This window comes from Somniosus microcephalus, unplaced genomic scaffold (assembly GCF_052327205.1).
Source record: "Somniosus microcephalus isolate GS21.2 unplaced genomic scaffold, FLI_Smic_1.0 unresolved_chr3, whole genome shotgun sequence".
Classification (NCBI taxonomy): Eukaryota; Metazoa; Chordata; class Chondrichthyes; order Squaliformes; family Somniosidae; genus Somniosus; species Somniosus microcephalus.
The window spans coordinates 47,713,879-47,732,905 of record NW_028225181.1 but is presented as its reverse complement, the minus strand read 5'-3'; the positions used below and the strand labels follow the sequence as shown (position 1 = coordinate 47,732,905).

General features: G+C 54.5%; 1 protein-coding gene across 2 annotated transcripts in view; it reads left to right on the top strand.

The window, feature by feature from the left end:
- LOC147091407 (zyxin-like) overlaps positions 1-19,027 on the top strand; it is a 52,716-nt gene that overhangs the window by 21,882 nt on the left and 11,807 nt on the right. For both annotated transcript variants that reach the window (XM_085976765.1, XM_085976766.1), the window contains 3 exons: positions 4,774-4,906; positions 8,489-8,658; positions 16,317-16,495. In XM_085976765.1, coding sequence (XP_085832891.1) covers positions 4,774-4,906; positions 8,489-8,658; positions 16,317-16,495 — 482 coding nt within the window. The remainder of the gene's footprint in view (positions 1-4,773; positions 4,907-8,488; positions 8,659-16,316; positions 16,496-19,027) is intronic.

Here is a 19,027-nt window from a genome sequence, read left to right as displayed (position 1 = left end):
CAGAGTAAAGTTCCCTCTACACTGTCCCATCAAACACTCCCAGGGCAGGTACAGCACGGGTTAGATACAGAGTAAAGCTCCCTCTACACTGTCCCATCAAACACTCCCAGGGCAGGTACAGCACGGGTTAGATACAGAGTAAAGCTCCCTCTACACTGTCCCATCAAACACTCCCAGGGCGTGTATCATTAAACCCGCTGACAAGGGTGGTGCTGTTGTTGTTTGGCGTACTGACCTCTACCTAGCGGAAGCTGAACGCCAACTCTCCGACACCTCCTCCTACCTCAACCTGGACCATGACCCCACTACCGAACATCAAACCACCGTTTCCAAGACTGTCACTGACCTCATCTCCTCTGGAGATCTTCCCCCCGCTGCCACCAACCTCATAGTTCCCCAACCCCGCACAGCCCGCTTCTACCTCCTTCCCAAGATCCACAAACAGGACTGCCCCGGTAGACCCATCGTTTCAGCCTGTTCTTGCCCCACGGAACTTATCTCTTCCTATCTTGACTATCTTTTCTCCCCTTGTCCAGTCTCTTCCCACCTACATCCGCGACTCTTCGGACGCCCTCCACCACTTTAACAGTTTCCAGTTTCCTGGCCCCAACCGCTTCCTTTTCACCATGGACGTACAATCCCTCTACACCTCCATCCCCCACCCGGATGGCCTGAGGGCACTCCGCTTCTTCCTTGAACAGAGGTCCAACCAGTCCCCATCCACCACCACCCTCCTCCGCCTGGCTTAACTTGTTCTCACATTGAACAACTTCTACTTTAACTCCACTCATTTCCTCCAAATCAAAGGTGTTGCCATGGGTACCCGCATGGGTCCTAGCTATGCCTGCCTTTTCGTGGGCTATGTGGAACAATCTTTGTTCCAGTCCTACTCGGGTCCCCTCCCTCACCTCTTTTTCCGATACATTGATGACTGTATCGGTGCCGTTTCCTGCTCTCGCCCTGAACTTGACAATTTCATTCACTTTGCCTCCAATTTCCACCCTTCCCTCACCTTCACATGGTCCATCTCCGACTCTTCCCTTCCCTTCCTCGACTTCTCCGTCTCCATCTCTGGGGATAGGTTATCGACCAATATTTACTACAAGCCCACTGACTCCCACAGCTACCTGGACTACACTTCCTCCCACCCCGCTTCCTGTAAGGACTCCATTCCATTCTCCCAGTTTCTCCGTCTCCGCCGTATCTGCTCCGACGATGCCACCTTCCACACCAGTGCTTCAGACATGTCTTCCTTTTTCCGCAACCGAGGATTCCCCTCTACCGTGATTGACACTGCCCTCGACCGTGTCAGTTCTATCTCCCGCACCTCTGCCCTCACCCCTGCCCCTCCCTCCCGGAACCACGATAGGGTTCCCCTTGTCCTCACCTTTCACCCCACCAGCCTCCACATTCAACGGATCATCCTCCGCCATTTCCGCTACCTCCAAAGTGATCCCACCACCAAACGTATCTTCCCCTCCCCTCCCCTTTCAGCATTCCGCAGGGACCGCTCCCTCCGAGACACCCTAGTCCACTCCTCTATCACCCCAAACAGCCCTTCCCCTTCGCCTGGCACATTCCCGTGCAAGCGGAGGAGATGTAACACCTGCCCTTATACCTCCCCCCTTCCCACTGTCCAGGGCCCCAAACACCCCTTCCAGGTGAAACAGCGATTTACTTGTACTTCTCGCAATCTAGTATACTGTATTCGCTGCTCACGATGCGGTCTCCTCTACATTGGGGAGACCAAACACAGATTGGGTGACCGCTTTGCGGAACACCTCCGTTCAGTCCGTAAGGGTGACCCCGAGCTTCCGGTCGCCTGTCATTTTAATTCACCGCTCCATTCCCACTCGGACCTCACCGTCCTTGGCCTCTTGTATTGTTCCACGGAAGCTCAACGTAAACTCGAGGAACAGCACCTCATCTTCCGATTAGGCACTCTGCAGCCTTCCGGTCTCAATATCGAGTTCAACAATTTCAGATCATAACCTCGGCCCCTATTTCATTTTTACTTATATTTTTCCACTCCTTTCCTCCCCCCCCCCCCTTTCCTTTTGTTTCTCTCTCACACCTGGCAGCTACCTTTTGCCCTGCCAGTACACTTTACACCTAATCCCAGCCTATTACCATCTCGTCTAGCTTCTAATCTCTTTTACTTCTTTTGGTTCTTTTATTCTTTTGTCCGATCGCAGCCCTGCCTTCGATCCAGTTCCTTTTCTCTCCAGTTTTGAAGAAGGGTCAAACCCGAAACGTCAACTCAAATTTCTCTCCACGGATGTTGCCTGACCTGCTGAGTTTTTCCAGCATTTTCTGTTGTTATTTCGGATTTCCAACATCTGCAGTATTTTGCTACAGGTACAACACGGGTTAGATACAGAGTAAAGCTCCCTCTACACTGTCCCATCAAACACTCCCAGGTCATGTACAGTGCAGGTTAGATACAGAGTAAAGCTCCCTCTACACTGTCCCATCAAACACTCCCAGGGCAGGTACAGCACGGGTTAGATACAGAGTAAAGGTCCCTCTAAACTGTCCCGTCAAACACTCCCAGGGCAGGTACAGCACGGGTTAGATACAGAGTAAAGCTCCCTCTACACTGTCCCATCAAACACTCCCAGGGCAGGTACAACACGGGTTAGATACAGAGTAAAGCTCACTCTACACTGTCCCATCAAACACTCCCAGGTCATGTACAGTGCAGGTTAGATACAGAGTAAAGCTCGCTCTACACTGTCCCGTCAAACACTCCCAGGGCAGGTACAGCACGGGTTAGATACAGAGTAAAGGTCCCTCTACACTGTCCCGTCAAACACTCCCAGGGCAGGTACAGCACGGGTTAGATACAGAGTAAAGCTCCCTCTACACTGTCCCATCAAACACTCCCAGGGCAGGTACAACACGGGTTAGATACAGAGTAAAGCTCACTCTACACTGTCCCATCAAACACTCCCAGGTCATGTACAGTGCAGGTTAGATACAGAGTAAAGCTCGCTCTACACTGTCCCGTCAAACACTCCCAGGGCAGGTACAGCACGGGTTAGATACAGAGTAAAAGCTCCCTCTACACTGTCCCGTCAAACACTCCCAGGACAGGTACAGCACGGGTTAGATACAGAGTAAAGCTCGCTCTACACTGTCCCATCAAACACTCCCAGGGCAGGTACAGCACGGGTTAGATACAGAGTAAAAGCTCCCTCTACACTGTCCCATCAAACACTCCCAGGGCAGGTACAGCACGGGTTAGATACAGAGTAAAGCTCATTCTAAACTGCCCCATCAAACACTCCCAGGGCATGTACAGCACGGGTTAGATACAGAGTAAAGCTCGCTCTACACTGTCCCATCAAACACTCCCAGGGCAGGTACAGCACGGGTTAGATACAGAGTAAAGCTCCCTCTGCACTGTCCCATCAAACACTCCCAAGGCAGGTACAGCACGGGGTTAGATACAGAGTAAAGCTCCCTCTACACTGTCCCATCAAAACTCCCAGGGCAGGTACAACACGGGTTAGGTACAGAGTAAAGCTCCCTCTACACTGTCCCATCAAACACTCCCAAGGCAGGTACAGCACGGGTTAGATACAGAGTAAAGCTCCCTCTACACTGTCCCATCAAACACTCCCAGGGCAGGTACAGCACGGGTTAGATACAGAGTAAAGCTCCCTCTACACTGCCCCATCAAACACTCCCAGGGCAGGTACAGCACGGGTTAGATACAGAGTAAAGCTCCCTCTACACTGTCCCATCAAACACTCCCAAGGCAGGTACAGCACGGGTTAGATACAGAGTAAAGCTCCCTCTACACTGCCCCATCAAACACTCCCAGGGCAGGTACAGCACGGGTTAGATACAGAGTAAAGCTCCCTCTACACTGTCCCATCAAACACTCCCAAGGCAGGTACAGCACGGGTTAGATACAGAGTAAATCTCCCTCTACACTGTCCCATCAAACACTCCCAGGGCAGGTACAGCACGGGTTAGATACAGAGTAAAGCTCCCTCTACACTCCCATCAAACACTCCCAGGGCAGGTACAGCACGGGTTAGATACAGAGTAAAGCTCCCTCTACACTGTCCAATCAAACACTCCCAGGGCAGGTACAGCACGGGTTAGATACAGAGTAAAGCTCCCTCTGCACTGTCCCATCAAACACTCCCAGGGCAGGTACAGCACGGGTTAGATACAGAGTAAAGCTCCCTCTACACTGTCCAATCAAACACTCCCAGGGCAGGTACAGCACGGGTTAGATACAGAGTAAAGCTCCCTCTACACTGTCCCATCAAACACTCCCAGGGCAGGTACAGCACGGGTTAGATACAGAGTAAAGCTCCCTCTACACTGTCCCATCAAACACTCCCAGGGCAGGTACAGCACGGGTTAGATACAGAGTAAAGCTCCCTCTACACTGTCCAATCAAACACTCCCAGGGCAGGTACAGCACGGGTTAGATACAGAGTAAAGCTCCCTCTGCACTGTCCCATCAAACACTCCCAGGGCAGGTACAGCACGGGTTAGATACAGAGTAAAGCTCCCTCTACACTGTCCAATCAAACACTCCCAGGGCAGGTACAGCACGGGTTAGATACAGAGTAAAGCTCCCTCTACACTGTCCCATCAAACACTCCTAGGGCAGGTACAGCACGGGTTAGATACAGAGTAAAGCTCCCTCTACACTGCCCCATCAAACACTCCCAGGGCAGGTACAGCAGGAGTCGGTTGGTCTGATTGATGACAGAGCCTGATTACCTCACACTGTGATCTTTGTTACAGGGTTGTATGCCCTCACTGAAGGCTGAGGAACCTGCACCCTTCACCTACAAGGATGTGGAGGAGTTGGAAAACTTAGCGCGGCAGTTTATGCAAGAAATGGACAACCATCCCAAGATTAAAACACGTCCACCAGGTGTGTGTCTGGGAGGGAGAGAGAGGGAGGGATGGAGAGAGAGGGAGAGACGGAGAGGGAGAGACGGAGTGGGAGGGAGAGACGGAGAGAGATGGAGAGAGAGAGAGAGAGGTGAGAGACAGAGAGAGACAGAGCGAGAGGGAGAAACAGAGGGAGAGAGACAGCGAGAGAGAGAGAGGGAGAGACAGAGAGAGAGAGACAGCGACAGAGAGACGGAGTGGGAGGGAGAGACGGAGCGAGATGGAGAGAGAGAGAGAGGTGAGAGACAGCGAGAGACAGAGCGAGAGGGAGAGACAGAGGGAGAGGGAGAGACACAGAGAGAGAGAGACAGAGCGAGAGAGACAGCGACAGAGAGAGAGGGAGAGACAGAGACAGAGCGAGAGGGAGAGACACAGAGAGAGAGAGACAGAGCGAGAGAGACAGCGACAGAGAGAGAGGGAGAGACAGACAGAGAGGGAGAGAGAGAGAGGGAGAGACACAGAGAGAGAGAGACAGAGCGAGAGAGACAGCGACAGAGAGAGAGGGAGAGACAGAGACAGAGCGAGAGGGAGAGACACAGAGAGAGAGAGACAGAGCGAGAGAGACAGCGACAGAGAGAGAGGGAGAGACAGAGACAGAGCGAGAGGGAGAGACACAGAGAGAGAGAGACAGAGCGAGAGAGACAGCGACAGAGAGAGGGAGAGACAGAGACAGAGCGAGAGGGAGAGACACAGAGAGAGAGAGACAGAGCGAGAGAGACAGCGACAGAGAGAGGGAGAGACAGAGACAGAGCGAGAGGGAGAGACACAGAGAGAGAGAGACAGAGCGAGAGAGACAGCGACAGAGAGAGGGAGAGACAGAGACAGAGCGAGAGGGAGAGACACAGAGAGAGAGAGACAGAGCGAGAGAGACAGCGACAGAGAGAGGGAGAGACAGAGACAGAGCGAGAGGGAGAGACACAGAGAGAGAGAGACAGAGCGAGAGAGACAGCGACAGAGAGAGAGGGAGAGACAGAGACAGAGCGAGAGGGAGAGACACAGAGAGAGAGAGACAGAGCGAGAGAGACAGCGACAGAGAGGGAGAGACAGAGACAGAGCGAGAGGGAGAGACACAGAGAGAGAGAGACAGAGCGAGAGAGACAGCGACAGAGAGAGGGAGAGACAGAGACAGAGCGAGAGGGAGAGACACAGAGAGAGAGAGACAGAGCGAGAGAGACAGCGACAGAGAGAGGGAGAGACAGAGACAGAGCGAGAGGGAGAGACACAGAGAGAGAGAGACAGAGCGAGAGAGACAGCGACAGAGAGAGGGAGAGACAGAGACAGAGCGAGAGGGAGAGACACAGAGAGAGAGAGACAGAGCGAGAGAGACAGCGACAGAGAGGGAGAGACAGAGACAGAGTGAGAGGGAGAGACACAGAGAGAGAGAGACAGAGCGAGAGAGACAGCGACAGAGAGAGAGGGAGAGACAGAGCGAGAGGGAGAGACACAGAGAGAGAGAGACAGAGCGAGAGAGACAGCGACAGAGAGAGAGGGAGAGACAGAGAGAGAGAGGGAGAGACAGAGAGAGAGAGAGAGGGAGAGAGAGAGAGGGAGAGACAGAGAGAGAGAGGGAGAGACAGAGAGACAGAGAGACAGAGAGAGAGAGAGACAGCGACAGAGAGAGAGAGGGAGAGACAGAGGGAGAGACAGAGAGAGAGACAGAGAGAGAGAGTGAGGGAGAGGGAGAGACAGAGACAGAGAGACAGAGAGAGAGACAGAGAGAAAGACAGACTGTGACAGAGAGAGAGGGAGAGACAGAGAGAGAGGGAGAGACAGAGAGAGAGAGAGAGACAGAGAGAGAGGGAGAGACAGAGAGAGAGGGAGAGACAGAGAGAGAGAGACAGCGACAGAGAGAGGGAGAGACAGAGAGAGAGGGAGAGACAGAGAGAGAGAGACAGCGACAGAGAGAGGGAGAGACAGAGACAGAGCATGTCACAACCTGAGGACTGTTTAAAAGTAAGACTGTTTAAAATTAATATTGAACGTACCAAATGAAGTAGAAAGACTGTTTAAAATTAATATTGTTTAAAAGTAATATTGTATATACCCAACAAATGTCAAATCGATTGACACCTACAGAATGTTGGAAAACTGTACCTTTTTGCTATGTAAGCTTTGGCAATATGGTTCTCTGTAAACTTTCATGCCAATAAAGCATTTGAACTGAACTGAACTGAAAAAACTGAGAGAGGGAGAGACAGAGAGACAGAGAGAGAGACAGAGAGAGAGGGAGAGACAGAGAGAGAGAGAGAGACAGAGAGAGAGAGAGACAGAGAGAGAGGGAGAGACAGAGAGAGAGACAGAGAGAGAGGGAGAGACAGAGAGAGAGACAGAGAGAGAGGGAGAGACAGAGAGAGAGAGAGAGACAGAGAGAGAGAGAGACAGAGAGAGAGGGAGAGACAGAGAGAGAGGGAGAGACAGAGAGAGAGACAGAGAGAGAGGGAGAGACAGAGAGAGAGACAGAGAGAGAGGGAGAGACAGAGAGAGAGGGAGAGACAGAGAGAGAGACAGAGAGAGAGGGAGAGACAGAGAGAGAGACAGAGAGAGAGGGAGAGACAGAGAGAGAGAGGGAGGGGGAGAGAGAGAGGGAGAGACAGAGAGAGAGGGAGCGACAGAGAGAGAGACAGAGAGAGAGGGAGAGGCAGAGAGAGAGGGAGAGACAGAGAGAGAGAGAGAGACAGAGAGAGAGAGAGAGGGAGAGACAGAGAGAGAGGGAGAGACAGAGAGAGAGGAGAGGCAGAGAGAGAGGGAGAGGCAGAGAGAGAGGGAGAGACAGAGAGAGAGAGAGAGAGACAGAGAGAGAGGGAGAGACAGAGAGAGAGGGAGAGACAGAGAGAGAGGGAGAGGCAGAGAGAGAGGGAGAGACAGAGAGAGAGAGAGAGACAGAGAGAGAGGGAGAGACAGAGAGAGCGAGAGAGACAGAGAGAGAGAGAAAGAGAGAGAGGGAGAGACAGAGAGAGAGGGAGAGACAGAGAGAGAGGGAGAGACAGAGAGAGAGACAGAGAGAGAGGGAGAGGCAGAGAGAGAGGGAGAGACAGAGAGAGAGAGAGAGACAGAGAGAGAGACAGAGAGAGAGGGAGAGACAGAGAGAGAGGGAGAGACAGAGAGAGAGGGAGAGACAGAGAGAGAGGGAGAGACAGAGAGAGAGAGAGACAGAGAGAGAGGGAGAGACAGAGAGAGAGGGAGAGACAGAGAGAGAGGGAGAGACAGAGAGAGAGAGAGACAGAGAGAGAGAGACTGAGAGGGTGAGACAGAGAGAGAGAGGGACTTAGAGAGGGAGAGAGAGAGAGAGAGGGAGAGCGAGAGAGACTGAGAGAGAGGGAGAGACTGAGAGAAAGGGAGAGACTGAGAGAGTGGGAGAGGCAGAGAGGGAGAGACAGAGAGTGAGAGAGTGACAGCGAGACAGAGAGAGAGAGTGGGAGAGACTGAGAGAGACAGAGAGTGACACCTGGTAAGAGCAGCCTAACCTACCACAGGCCGGGATGGAGCCTGGGCCTTTCTTGCGGTTGTGGTGGGGGGACATGGAGGGAGGATCCCGATTTAACCGCCGCTGTTTTCGATGCAGAGATCTGCGCCCGTTGCCAGAAGGATCTCGCCCGCAGTCAGGCAGCAGTGAAGGCCTTGGGGAAGATGTTCCACGTCGACTGTTTCATCTGCAACAACTGCCAAAAGGAGCTGCAAGGCCAGCAGTTCTACGAGGTGGATGGGGAGCCACTGTGCGAGTCTTGTCACAACGTGAGTTGGCGATTGGAGAGAGCAATGGTCCCTGTGGAGAATGACCCAGTGCCCCAACCCAGTCACACCCATCAGAGGTAGAGACTCCTCACCCCCCAAACTGTGGGACTCCTCACCCCCCAAACTGTGGGACTCCTCACCCCCCAAACTGTGAGACTCCTCACCCCCCAAACTGTGAGACTCCTCACCCCCCAAACTGTGGGACTCCTCACCCCCCAAACTGTGAGACTCCACACCCCCCAAACTGTGGGACTCCTCACCCCCCAAACTGTGAGACTCCTCACCCCCCAAACTGTGGGACTCCTCACCCCCCAAACTGTGGGACTCCTCACCCCCCAAACTGTGGGACTCCTCACCCCCCAAACTGTGGGACTCCTCACCCCCCAAACTGTGAGACTCCTCACCCCCCAAACTGTGGGACTCCTCACCCCCCAAACTGTGGGACTCCTCACCCCCCAAACTGTGAGACTCCTCACCCCCCAAACTGTGGGACTCCTCACCCCCCAAACTGTGGGACTCCTCACCCCCCAAACTGTGAGACTCCTCACCCCCAAACTGTGGGACTCCTCACCCCCCAAACTGTGAGACTCCTCACCCCTCAAACTGTGAGACTCCTCACCCCCCAAACTGTGGGACTCCTCACCCCCCAAACTGTGAGACTCCTCACCCCCCAAACTGTGGGACTCCTCACCCCCCAAACTGTGGGACTCCTCACCCCCCAAACTGTGGAACTCCTCACCCCCCAAACTGTGGGACTCCTCACCCCCCAAACTGTGGGACTCCTCACCCCCCAAACTGTGGGACTCCTCACCCCCCAAACTGTGGACTCCTCACCCCCCAAACTGTGGGACTCCTCACCCCCCAAACTGTGGAACTCCTCACCCCCCAAACTGTGGGACTCCTCACCCCCCAAACTGTGGGACTCCTCACCCCCCAAACTGTGGGACTCCTCACCCCCCAAACTGTGGGACTCCTCACCCCCCAAACTGTGAGACTCCTCACCCCCCAAACTGTGGGACTCCTCACCCCCCAAACTGTGGGACTCCTCACCCCCCAAACTGTGGGACTCCTCACCCCCCAAACTGTGAGACTCCTCACCCCCCAAACTGTGAGACTCCTCACCCCCCAAACTGTGGGACTCCTCACCCCCCAAACTGTGGGACTCCTCACCCCCCAAACTGTGGGACTCCTCACCCCCCAAACTGTGAGACTCCTCACCCCCCAAACTGTGGGACTCCTCACCCCCCAAACTGTGGGACTCCTCACCCCCCAAACTGTGGGACTCCTCACCCCCCAAACTGTGAGACTCCTCACCCCCCAAACTGTGGGACTCCTCACCCCCCAAACTGTGGGACTCCTCACCCCCCAAACTGTGGGACTCCTCACCCCCCAAACTGTGGGACTCCTCACCCCCCAAACTGTGGGACTCCTCACCCCCCAAACTGTGGGACTCCTCACCCCCCAAACTGTGAGACTCCTCACCCCCAAACTGTGGGACTCCTCACCCCCAAACTGTGGGACTCCTCACCCCCCAAACTGTGAGACTCCTCACCCCCCAAACTGTGGGACTCCTCACCCCCCAAACTGTGGGACTCCTCACCCCCCAAACTGTGGGACTCCTCACCCCCCAAACTGAGAGACTCCTCACCCCCCAAACTGTGAGACTCCTCACCCCCCAAACTGTGAGACTCCTCACCCCCCAAACTGTGAGACTCCTCACCCCCCAAACTGTGGGACTCCTCACCCCCCAAACTGTGAGACTCCTCACCCCCCAAACTGTGAGACTCCTCACCCCCCAAACTGTGAGACTCCTCACCCCCCAAACTGTGAGACTCCTCACCCCCCAAACTGTGAGACTCCTCACCCCCCAAACTGTGGGACTCCTCACCCCCCAAACTGTGGGACTCCTCACCCCCCAAACTGTGAGACTCCTCACCCCACAAACTGTGAGACTCCTCACCCCACAAACTGTGAGACTCCTCACCCCCCAAACTGTGGACTCCTCACCCCCAAACTGTGAGACTCGGCACCCCCCAAACTGTGAGACTCTTCACCCCCCAAACTGTGAGACTCCTCACCCCCCAAACTGTGAGACTCCTCACCCCCCAAACTGTGAGACTCCTCACCCCCCAAACTGTGGGACTCCTCACCCCCCAAACTGTGAGACTCCTCACCCCCGCAAACTGTGAGACTCCTCACCCCCCAAACTGTGAGACTCCTCACCCCCGCAAACTGTGAGACTCCTCACCCCCCAAACTGTGAGACTCCTCACCCCCCAAACTGTGAGACTCCTCACCCCCGCAAACTGTGAGACTCCTCACCCCCCAAACTGTGGGACTCCTCACCCCCCAAACTGTGGGACTCCTCACCCCCCAAACTGTGGGGACTCCTCACCCCCAAACTGTGAGACTCCTCACCCCCAAACTGTGGGACTCCTCACCTCCCAAACTGTGAGACTCCTCACCCCCCAAAACTGTGAGACTCCTCACCCCCCAAATTGTGGGACTCCTCACCCCCCAAACTGTGAGACTCCTCACCCCCCAAACTGTGAGACTCCTCACCCCCAAACTGTGAGACTCCTCACCCCCCAAATTGTGGGACTCCTCACCCCCCAAACTGTGAGACTCCTCACCCCCCAAACTGTGAGACTCCTCACCCCCCAAACTGTGAGACTCCTCACCCCCCAAACTGTGAGACTCCTCACCCCCCAAATTGTGAGACTCCTCACCCCCCAAATTGTGGGACTCCTCACCCCCCAAATTGTGGGACTCCTCACCCCCCAAATTGTGGGACTCCTCACCCCCCAAACTGTGAGACTCCTCACCCCCCAAACTGTGAGACTCCTCACCCCCCAAACTGTGAGACTCCTCACACCCCCAAACTGTGAGACTCCTCACCCCCCAAACTGTGAGACTCCTCACCCCCCAAATTGTGGGACTCCTCACCCCCCAAACTGTGAGACTCCTCACCCCCCAAACTGTGAGACTCCTCACCCCCCAAACTGTGAGACTGCTCACCCCCCAAACTGTGAGACTCCTCACCCCCCAAACTGTGAGACTCCTCACCCCCCAAATTGTGGGACTCCTCACCCCCCAATCTGTGAGACTCCTCACCCCCGAAAACTGTGAGACTCCTCACCCCCCAAACTGTGAGACTCCTCACCCCCGCAAACTGTGAGACTCCTCACCCCCCAAACTGTGAGACTCCTCACCCCCCAAACTGTGAGACTCCTCACCCCCCAAACTGTGGGACTCCTCACCCCCCAAACTGTGAGACTCCTCACCCCCCAAACTGTGAGACTCCTCACCCCCCAAACTGTGGGACTCCTCAACCCCCAAACTGTGGGACTCCTCAACCCCCAAACTGTGAGACTCTTCACCTCCCAAACTGTGAGACTCCTCACCCCCCAAACTGTGAGACTCCTCACCCCCCCGAACTGTGGGACTCCTCACCCCCCCAAACTGTGAGACTCCTCACCCCTCCAAACTGTGGGACTCCTCACCCCCCAAACTGTGGGACTCCTCACCCCCCAAACTGTGGGACTCCTCACCTCCCAAACTGTGAGACTCCTCACCCCCCAAACCGTGAGACTCCTCACCCCACAAACCGTGAGACTCCTCACCCCCCAAACTGTGGGACTCCTCACCCCCCAAACTGTGAGACTCCTCACCCCACAAACTGTGAGACTCCTCACCCCCCAAACTGTGGGACCCCTCACCCCCCAAACTGTGGGACTCCTCACCCCGCAAACTGTGGGACTCCTCAGCCCCCAAACTGTGAGACTCCTCACCCCCAAACTGTGGGACTCCTCACCCCCCAAACTGTGGGACTCCTCACCCCCCAAACTGTGGGACTCCTCACCCCCCAAACTGTGAGACTCCTCACCCCCCAAACTGTGAGACTCCTCACCCCCCAAACTGTGAGACTCCTCACCCCCCAAACTGTGAGACTCCTCACCCCACAAACTGTGAGACTCCTCACCCCCCAAACTGTGGGACCCCTCACCCCCCAAACTGTGGGACTCCTCACCCCGCAAACTGTGGGACTCCTCACCCCCCAAACTGTGAGACTCCTCACCCCCCAAACTGTGGGACTCCTCACCCCCCAACATGTGGGACTCCTCACCCCCCAAACTGTGGGACTCCTCACCCCCCCAAACTGTGGGACTCCTCACCCCCCAAACTGTGGGACTCCTCACCCCCCAAACTGTGGGACTCCTCACCCCCCAAACTGTGGGACTCCTCACCCCCCAAACTGTGGGACTGCTCACCCCCCAAACTGTGGGACTCCTCACCCCACAAACTGTGAGACTCCTCACCCCACAAACTGTGGGACCCCTCACCCCCCAAACTGTGGGACTCCTCACCCCGCAAACTGTGGGACTGCTCACCCCCAAACTGTGGGACTCCTCACCCCCCAAACTGTGAGACTCCTCACCCCCAAACTGTGGGACTCCTCACCCCCCAAACTGTGGGACTCCTCACCCCCCAAACTGTGGGACTCCTCACCCCCCAAACTGTGAGACTCCTCACCCCCCAAACTGTGAGACTCCTCACCCCCCAAACTGTGAGACTCCTCACCCCCAAACTGTGGGACTCCTCACCCCCCAACCTGTGGGACTCCTCACCCCCGCAAACTGTGGGACTCCTCACCCCCCAAACTGTGAGACTCCTCACCCCCCAAACTGTGAGACTCCTCACCCCCCAAACTGTGAGACTCCTCACCCCCCAAACTGTGGGACTCCTCACCCCCCAAACTGTGAGACTCCTCACCCCCCAAACTGTGAGACTCCTCACCCCCCAAACTGTGGGACTCCTCACCCCCCAAACTGTGGGACTCCTCACCCCGCAAACTGTGGGACTCCTCACCCCCCAAACTGTGAGACTCCTCACCCCGCAAACTGTGAGACTCCTCACCCCCACAAACTGTGGGACGCCTCACCCCGCAAACTGTGAGACTCCTCACCCCCCAAACTGTGGGACTCCTCACCCCCCCAAACTGTGAGACTCCTCACCCCCAAACTGTGAGACTCCTCACCCCCCCAAACTGTGAGACTCCTCACCCCCCAAACTGTGAGACTCCTCACCCCCGAAACTGTGGGACTCCTCACCCCCCAAACTGTGGTACTCCTCAAATCACAAACTGTGAGACTCTTCACCCCCCCAAACTGTGAGACTCCTCACCACCCAAACTGTGGGACTGCTTGTAAGTCGGGGGGGGGCATCTTTTAACTGGTTTAAGGTAATTTTCCTTGTCTTGCAGCATTTGCCTGCACTCAGACCAATTTCCAAATAAACCAATTTTAAAACAGCGGTTTCGAATCGCTACCCCACCTTCCAGTTCTGACTGCAGGGCTTATAATTCATGATATTAAAACGGACACGTGGTTTGGATGAGAGAAAAATCAAGTTTTATTAACTGAAAGAAACTATAATCAAATATCAAACTACACCACACGAACACAGTAATTACAGTAAAATTGCTTAAATGGGGGAATGCAGACGGTAAAAACGAGGGGTAAGTGACTACAATGTTGATTAAACAATCTTAGCAATATCCCCTTAATTATCATCCCCCAAACTCCTTACTAAGTTGCTTTACTGAGGAGTCAGAAACTCTGCTCACATGTGGTCCAGCGAAGTGTGAGAGAGAGAGAGAGAGAGGCTCACCTGTGGTCCCAGGAAGTAAAGGAAGCGATAGCTTCTCAAGAGCTATCATATATACCTTGTGAGCCCCCTCCCCCGCTCTGCTGTTTGCCTGTCTGGGAAATTCGCGCCCAAAAAGTTCCAATTCACAAGAGAAATGCTGTGATTGGCTAACTCAAAGTGGTTGGACCGGGTGAGTGTGTCTGCACTGTGGGGCCGAAATGAACCCGCCCACATCCGGAGTTTACCTGGGCTAAAACAAAAGGGAATACTACTGCTCTATTGTCCAGAATGAGTGATTTAAACCTCATTCATTCTTAAACTGTTGCCTTTCAAAAGTCCATTTCAGGGTTTCAGTCTCTCATTAACTGTGAATGCTTTGAATGGCTATGTAAACAGAAGCAGTTTCAAATCGATTGTCCTGCGGTTTTCTCAAGTGGGCTAATCTCTTGTAAATAAACAACTTCAAGTGCATCTGATGGGAAGCTCCCTTTTGATTGGCAGGTCTGACACAGCCACTGCTGGATCCTCCCACTTTATACACACAGGCAACTCGAGCTGCTTGTCCTTTTGCCATGCTTTCTGTGGCCATTTTAAAACCTTTTGTGATATCCCAAACTCCAGGGAATGACTTTGTTAAGATGTACTGTCTCAAGGTGTGTGAATATTTTCCACCAATTCCTCAATTCCATTGTTGTCCACGCCATTTTAAGGCCCCTCTGCAATTTGCACAGTTCAAAACTCAAAGGGCACCATTTTAATCTTAAAGTCCTGGTGTTGAGACAATTCAGGTCAAGCAATTCTTCATCCACGATGTGGACCAATATTTTTCAATCTTCAGGGAAATAGGGGAAATTTTGCAACCCCTACATGCTAACCCCCCAAACTGTGAGACTCCTCACCCCCAAACTGTGGGACTTCTCACCCCCCAAACTGTGGGACTCCTCACCCCCAAACTGTGGGACTTCTCACCCCCCAAACTGAGACTCCTCACCCCCCAAACTGTGGGACACCTCACCCCGCAAACTGTGGGACTGCTCACCCCCCAAACTGTGGGACTCCTCACCCCCCAAACTGTGAGACTCCTCACCCCCCCAAACTGTGAGACTCTTCACACCCCAAACTGTGAGACTCCTCACCCCCCAAACTGTGAGACTCCTCACACCCACCAAACTGTGAGACTCCTCACCCCCCAAACTGTGAGACTCCTCACCCCCCAAACTGTGAGACTCCTCACCCCCCCAATCTGTGAGACTCCTCACCCCCCCAAACTGTGAGACTCCTCACCCCCCCAATCTGTGAGACTCCTCACCCCCCCAAACTGTGGGTCTCCTCACCCCTCAAACTGTGGGGACTCCTCGCCCCCAAACTGTTGGACTCCTCAACCCCCAAACTGTGGGACTCCTCACCCCCCCAAACTGTGAGACTCCTCACCCCCCAAACTGTTGGACTCCTCAACCCCTCAAACTGTGGGGACTCCTCACCCCCAAACTGTTGGACTCCTCAACCTCCAAACTGTGGGACTCCTCACCCCCCAAACTCTGAGATTCCTCACCCCCAAACTGTGAGACTCCTCAACCCCCAAATTGTGGGACACCTCACCCCCCACACTGTGGGACTCCTCAACCCCCAAACTGTGGGACTCCTCAACCCCCAAACTGTGGGACTCCTCAACCCCCAAACTGTGGGACTCCTCATCCCCCAAACTGTGGGACTCCTCAGCCCCCCAAACTGTGGGACTCCTCAACCCCCAAACTGTGAGACTCCTCACCCCCAAACTGTGAGACTCCTCACCCCCAGACTGTGAGACTCCTCACCTCCCCAAACTGTGAGACTCCTCACCCCCCAAACTGTGAGACTCCTCACACCCAAACTGTGGGACTCCTCACCACCTGCCAGCCCCCAGCATTCCCTCTGTCTGGAGCTGTGATTTGACCCCTAGTTCACTGAGGGTGAAAGGTCAGTGTTGCTTTGGAGGTCGCCTGTTACTAATGGACGGTTGGTTCGTTGCAGAATACTCTGGAGAAGTGCGCGGTGTGTAAGCAGCCAATCATGGAGAGGCTGCTGCGAGCCACTGGCAAGACCTTCCACCCCAAGTGCTTCACCTGTGCCAAGTGTGGCAAAGTGCTGGAGGGCCAGCCATTCATTGTGGACAACGAAAGTCAGGTCTACTGTGTGGATGATTACCATCGGTGAGTGAGGGAGGGAAAGAGGTAGTACTGAGAGAGCGCCGCACTGTCGGAGGGGCAGTACTGAGGGAGTGCTGCACTGTCGGAGGGGCAGTACTGAGGGAGTGCTGCAGTGTCGGAGGGGCAGTACTGAGGGAGTGCTGCAGTGTCGGAGGGGCAGTACTGAGGGAGCGCTGCACTGTGGGAGGGGCAGTACTGAGGGAGTGATGCAGTGTCGGAGGGGCAGTACTGAGGGAGTGCTGCAGTGTCGGAGGGGCAGTACTGAGGGAGTGATGCAGTGTCGGAAGGGCAGTACTGAGGGAGCGCTGCACTGTAGAAGTGTCAGTACTGAGGGAGCGCTGCACTGTCGGGGCGGCAGTACTGAGGGAGCGCTGCACTGTCAGAGGGGCAGTACTGAGGGAGCGCTGCACTGTCGGAGGGGCAGTACTGAGGGAGTGCTGCACTGTCGGAGGGGCAGTACTGAGGGAGCACTGCAGTGTCGGAGGGGCAGTACTGAGGGAGTGCTGCACTGTCGGAGGGTTAGTACTGAGGGAGCACTGCAGTGTCGGAGGGGCTGTACTGAGGGAGCGCGGCACTGTCGGAGGGTCAGTACTGAGGGAGTGCTGCACTGTCAGAGGGGCATTACTGAGGGAGTGCTGAAGTGTCGGAGGGGCAGTACTGAGGGAGTGCTGCACTGTCGGAGGGGCAGTACTGAGGGAGCGCTGCCGTGTCGGAGGGGCAGTACTGAGGGAGTGCTGCAGTGTCGGAGGGGCTGTACTGAGGGAGCGCGGTACTGTTGGATGGGCTGTACTGAGGGAGTGCTGCAGTGTCGGAGGGGCAGTACTGAGGGAGTGCTGCACTGTCAGAGGGTCAGTACTGGGTGAGTGCGGCACTGTTGGAGGGGCAGTACTGAGGGAGTGCTGCAGTGTCGAAGGGGCAATACTGAGGGAGTGCTGCAGTGTCGGAGGGGCAGTACTGGGTGAGCGCGGCACTGTCAGAGGGGCAGTACTGATGGAGTGCTGCAGTGTCGGAGGGGCAGTACTGAGGGAATGCTGCAGTGTCGGAGGGGCATACTGAGGGAGAACTGCACTGTCAGACGAGTAGTACTGAGGGAGCGCCGCACTGTCGGAGGGGCAGTACTGAAGGAGCGCCGCACTGTCGGAGGGGCAGTACTGAGGGAGCGCCGCACTGTCGGAGGGGCAGTACTGAGGGAGCGCCGCACTGTCGGAGATGATGAGACGTTAAACTGGGGGCCCTCTCAGGTGGACGTAAAAGGTTTCACGGTCACTAGTTGAAGAAGGGATGGGGGGAGTGCTAGTTTTTAACTCATTGTTGTTTGTGGGAGCTTGCTGTGTGCAAATTGGCTGCCACGTTTACCTACATTACAATGTTGACTCTGCTTCAAATAAAGTACCTCCTTGGCTGTGAAGTGCTTTGGGACCGTCCCAAAGCCCTGAAGGTGTGACATGAACAGGAGTTCTTTAGATCTTCCAATGCAATTTTCCTGTTGCCTTGTAACTTTTATCAAAGAAACATAGAAACATAGAAGATAGGAGCAGGAGTAGGCCATTCGGCCCTTCGAGCCTGCTCCGCCATTTAATGAGATCATGGCTGATCATCCAAATTCAGCACCCTGTCCCTGCTTTCTCCCCATATCCCTTGATCCCTTTAGCCTTAAGAAATATATCTAACTCCTTCTTGAATATATTTAATGAATTGGCCTCTACTGCCTTGTGTGGTAGAGAATTCCACAGGTTCAGCACTCTCTGGGTGAAGAAATTCCTCCTCATCTCAGTCCTAAATGGATTACCACTTATCATTAGACTGTGACCCCTGGTTCTGGACTCCCCCGCCATTGGGAACATCCTTCCTGCATCTAGTCTGTCTAGTCCTGTTAGAATTTTATAAGTTTCAATGAGATCCCCTCTCATTCTTCTAAACTCTAGCGAATATAAGCCTAATCGACCCAATCTCTCTTCATACGTCATTCCTGCCATCCCAGGTATCAGTCTGGTGAATCTTCGCTGCACTCCCTCCATGGCAAGAACATCCTTCCTCAGAAAAGGCGACCAAAACTGCACACAAAAGGTGTGGTCTCACCAAGGCCCTGTACAACTGTAGCAAGTCATCCTTGTTCCTGTACTCGAATCCTCTCGCTATGAAGGCCAACATACCATTTGCCTTCTTAGCCGCCTGCTGCACCTGCATACTTAGCTTCAGCAACTGGTGCACAAGGACACCCAGGTCTCGTTGCACTTCCCCTTTTCCCAATCTATTGCCGTTCAAATAATAATCTGCCTTCCTGTTTTTGCCACCGAAGTGGATAACCTCGCATTTATCCACATTATACTGCATTTGCCATGCATCTGCCCAATCACCCAACCTGTCCAAATCATATTGGAGTTTCTCTGCTCCTCCTCACAGCACACACGCCCACCTAGCTTTGTGTCGTCTGCAAACTTGGAGATATTACATCTAGTTCCCTCGTCTAGATCATTTACATATATTGTGAATAGCTGGGGTCCTAGCACCGATCCCTGCGGTACCCCACTAGTC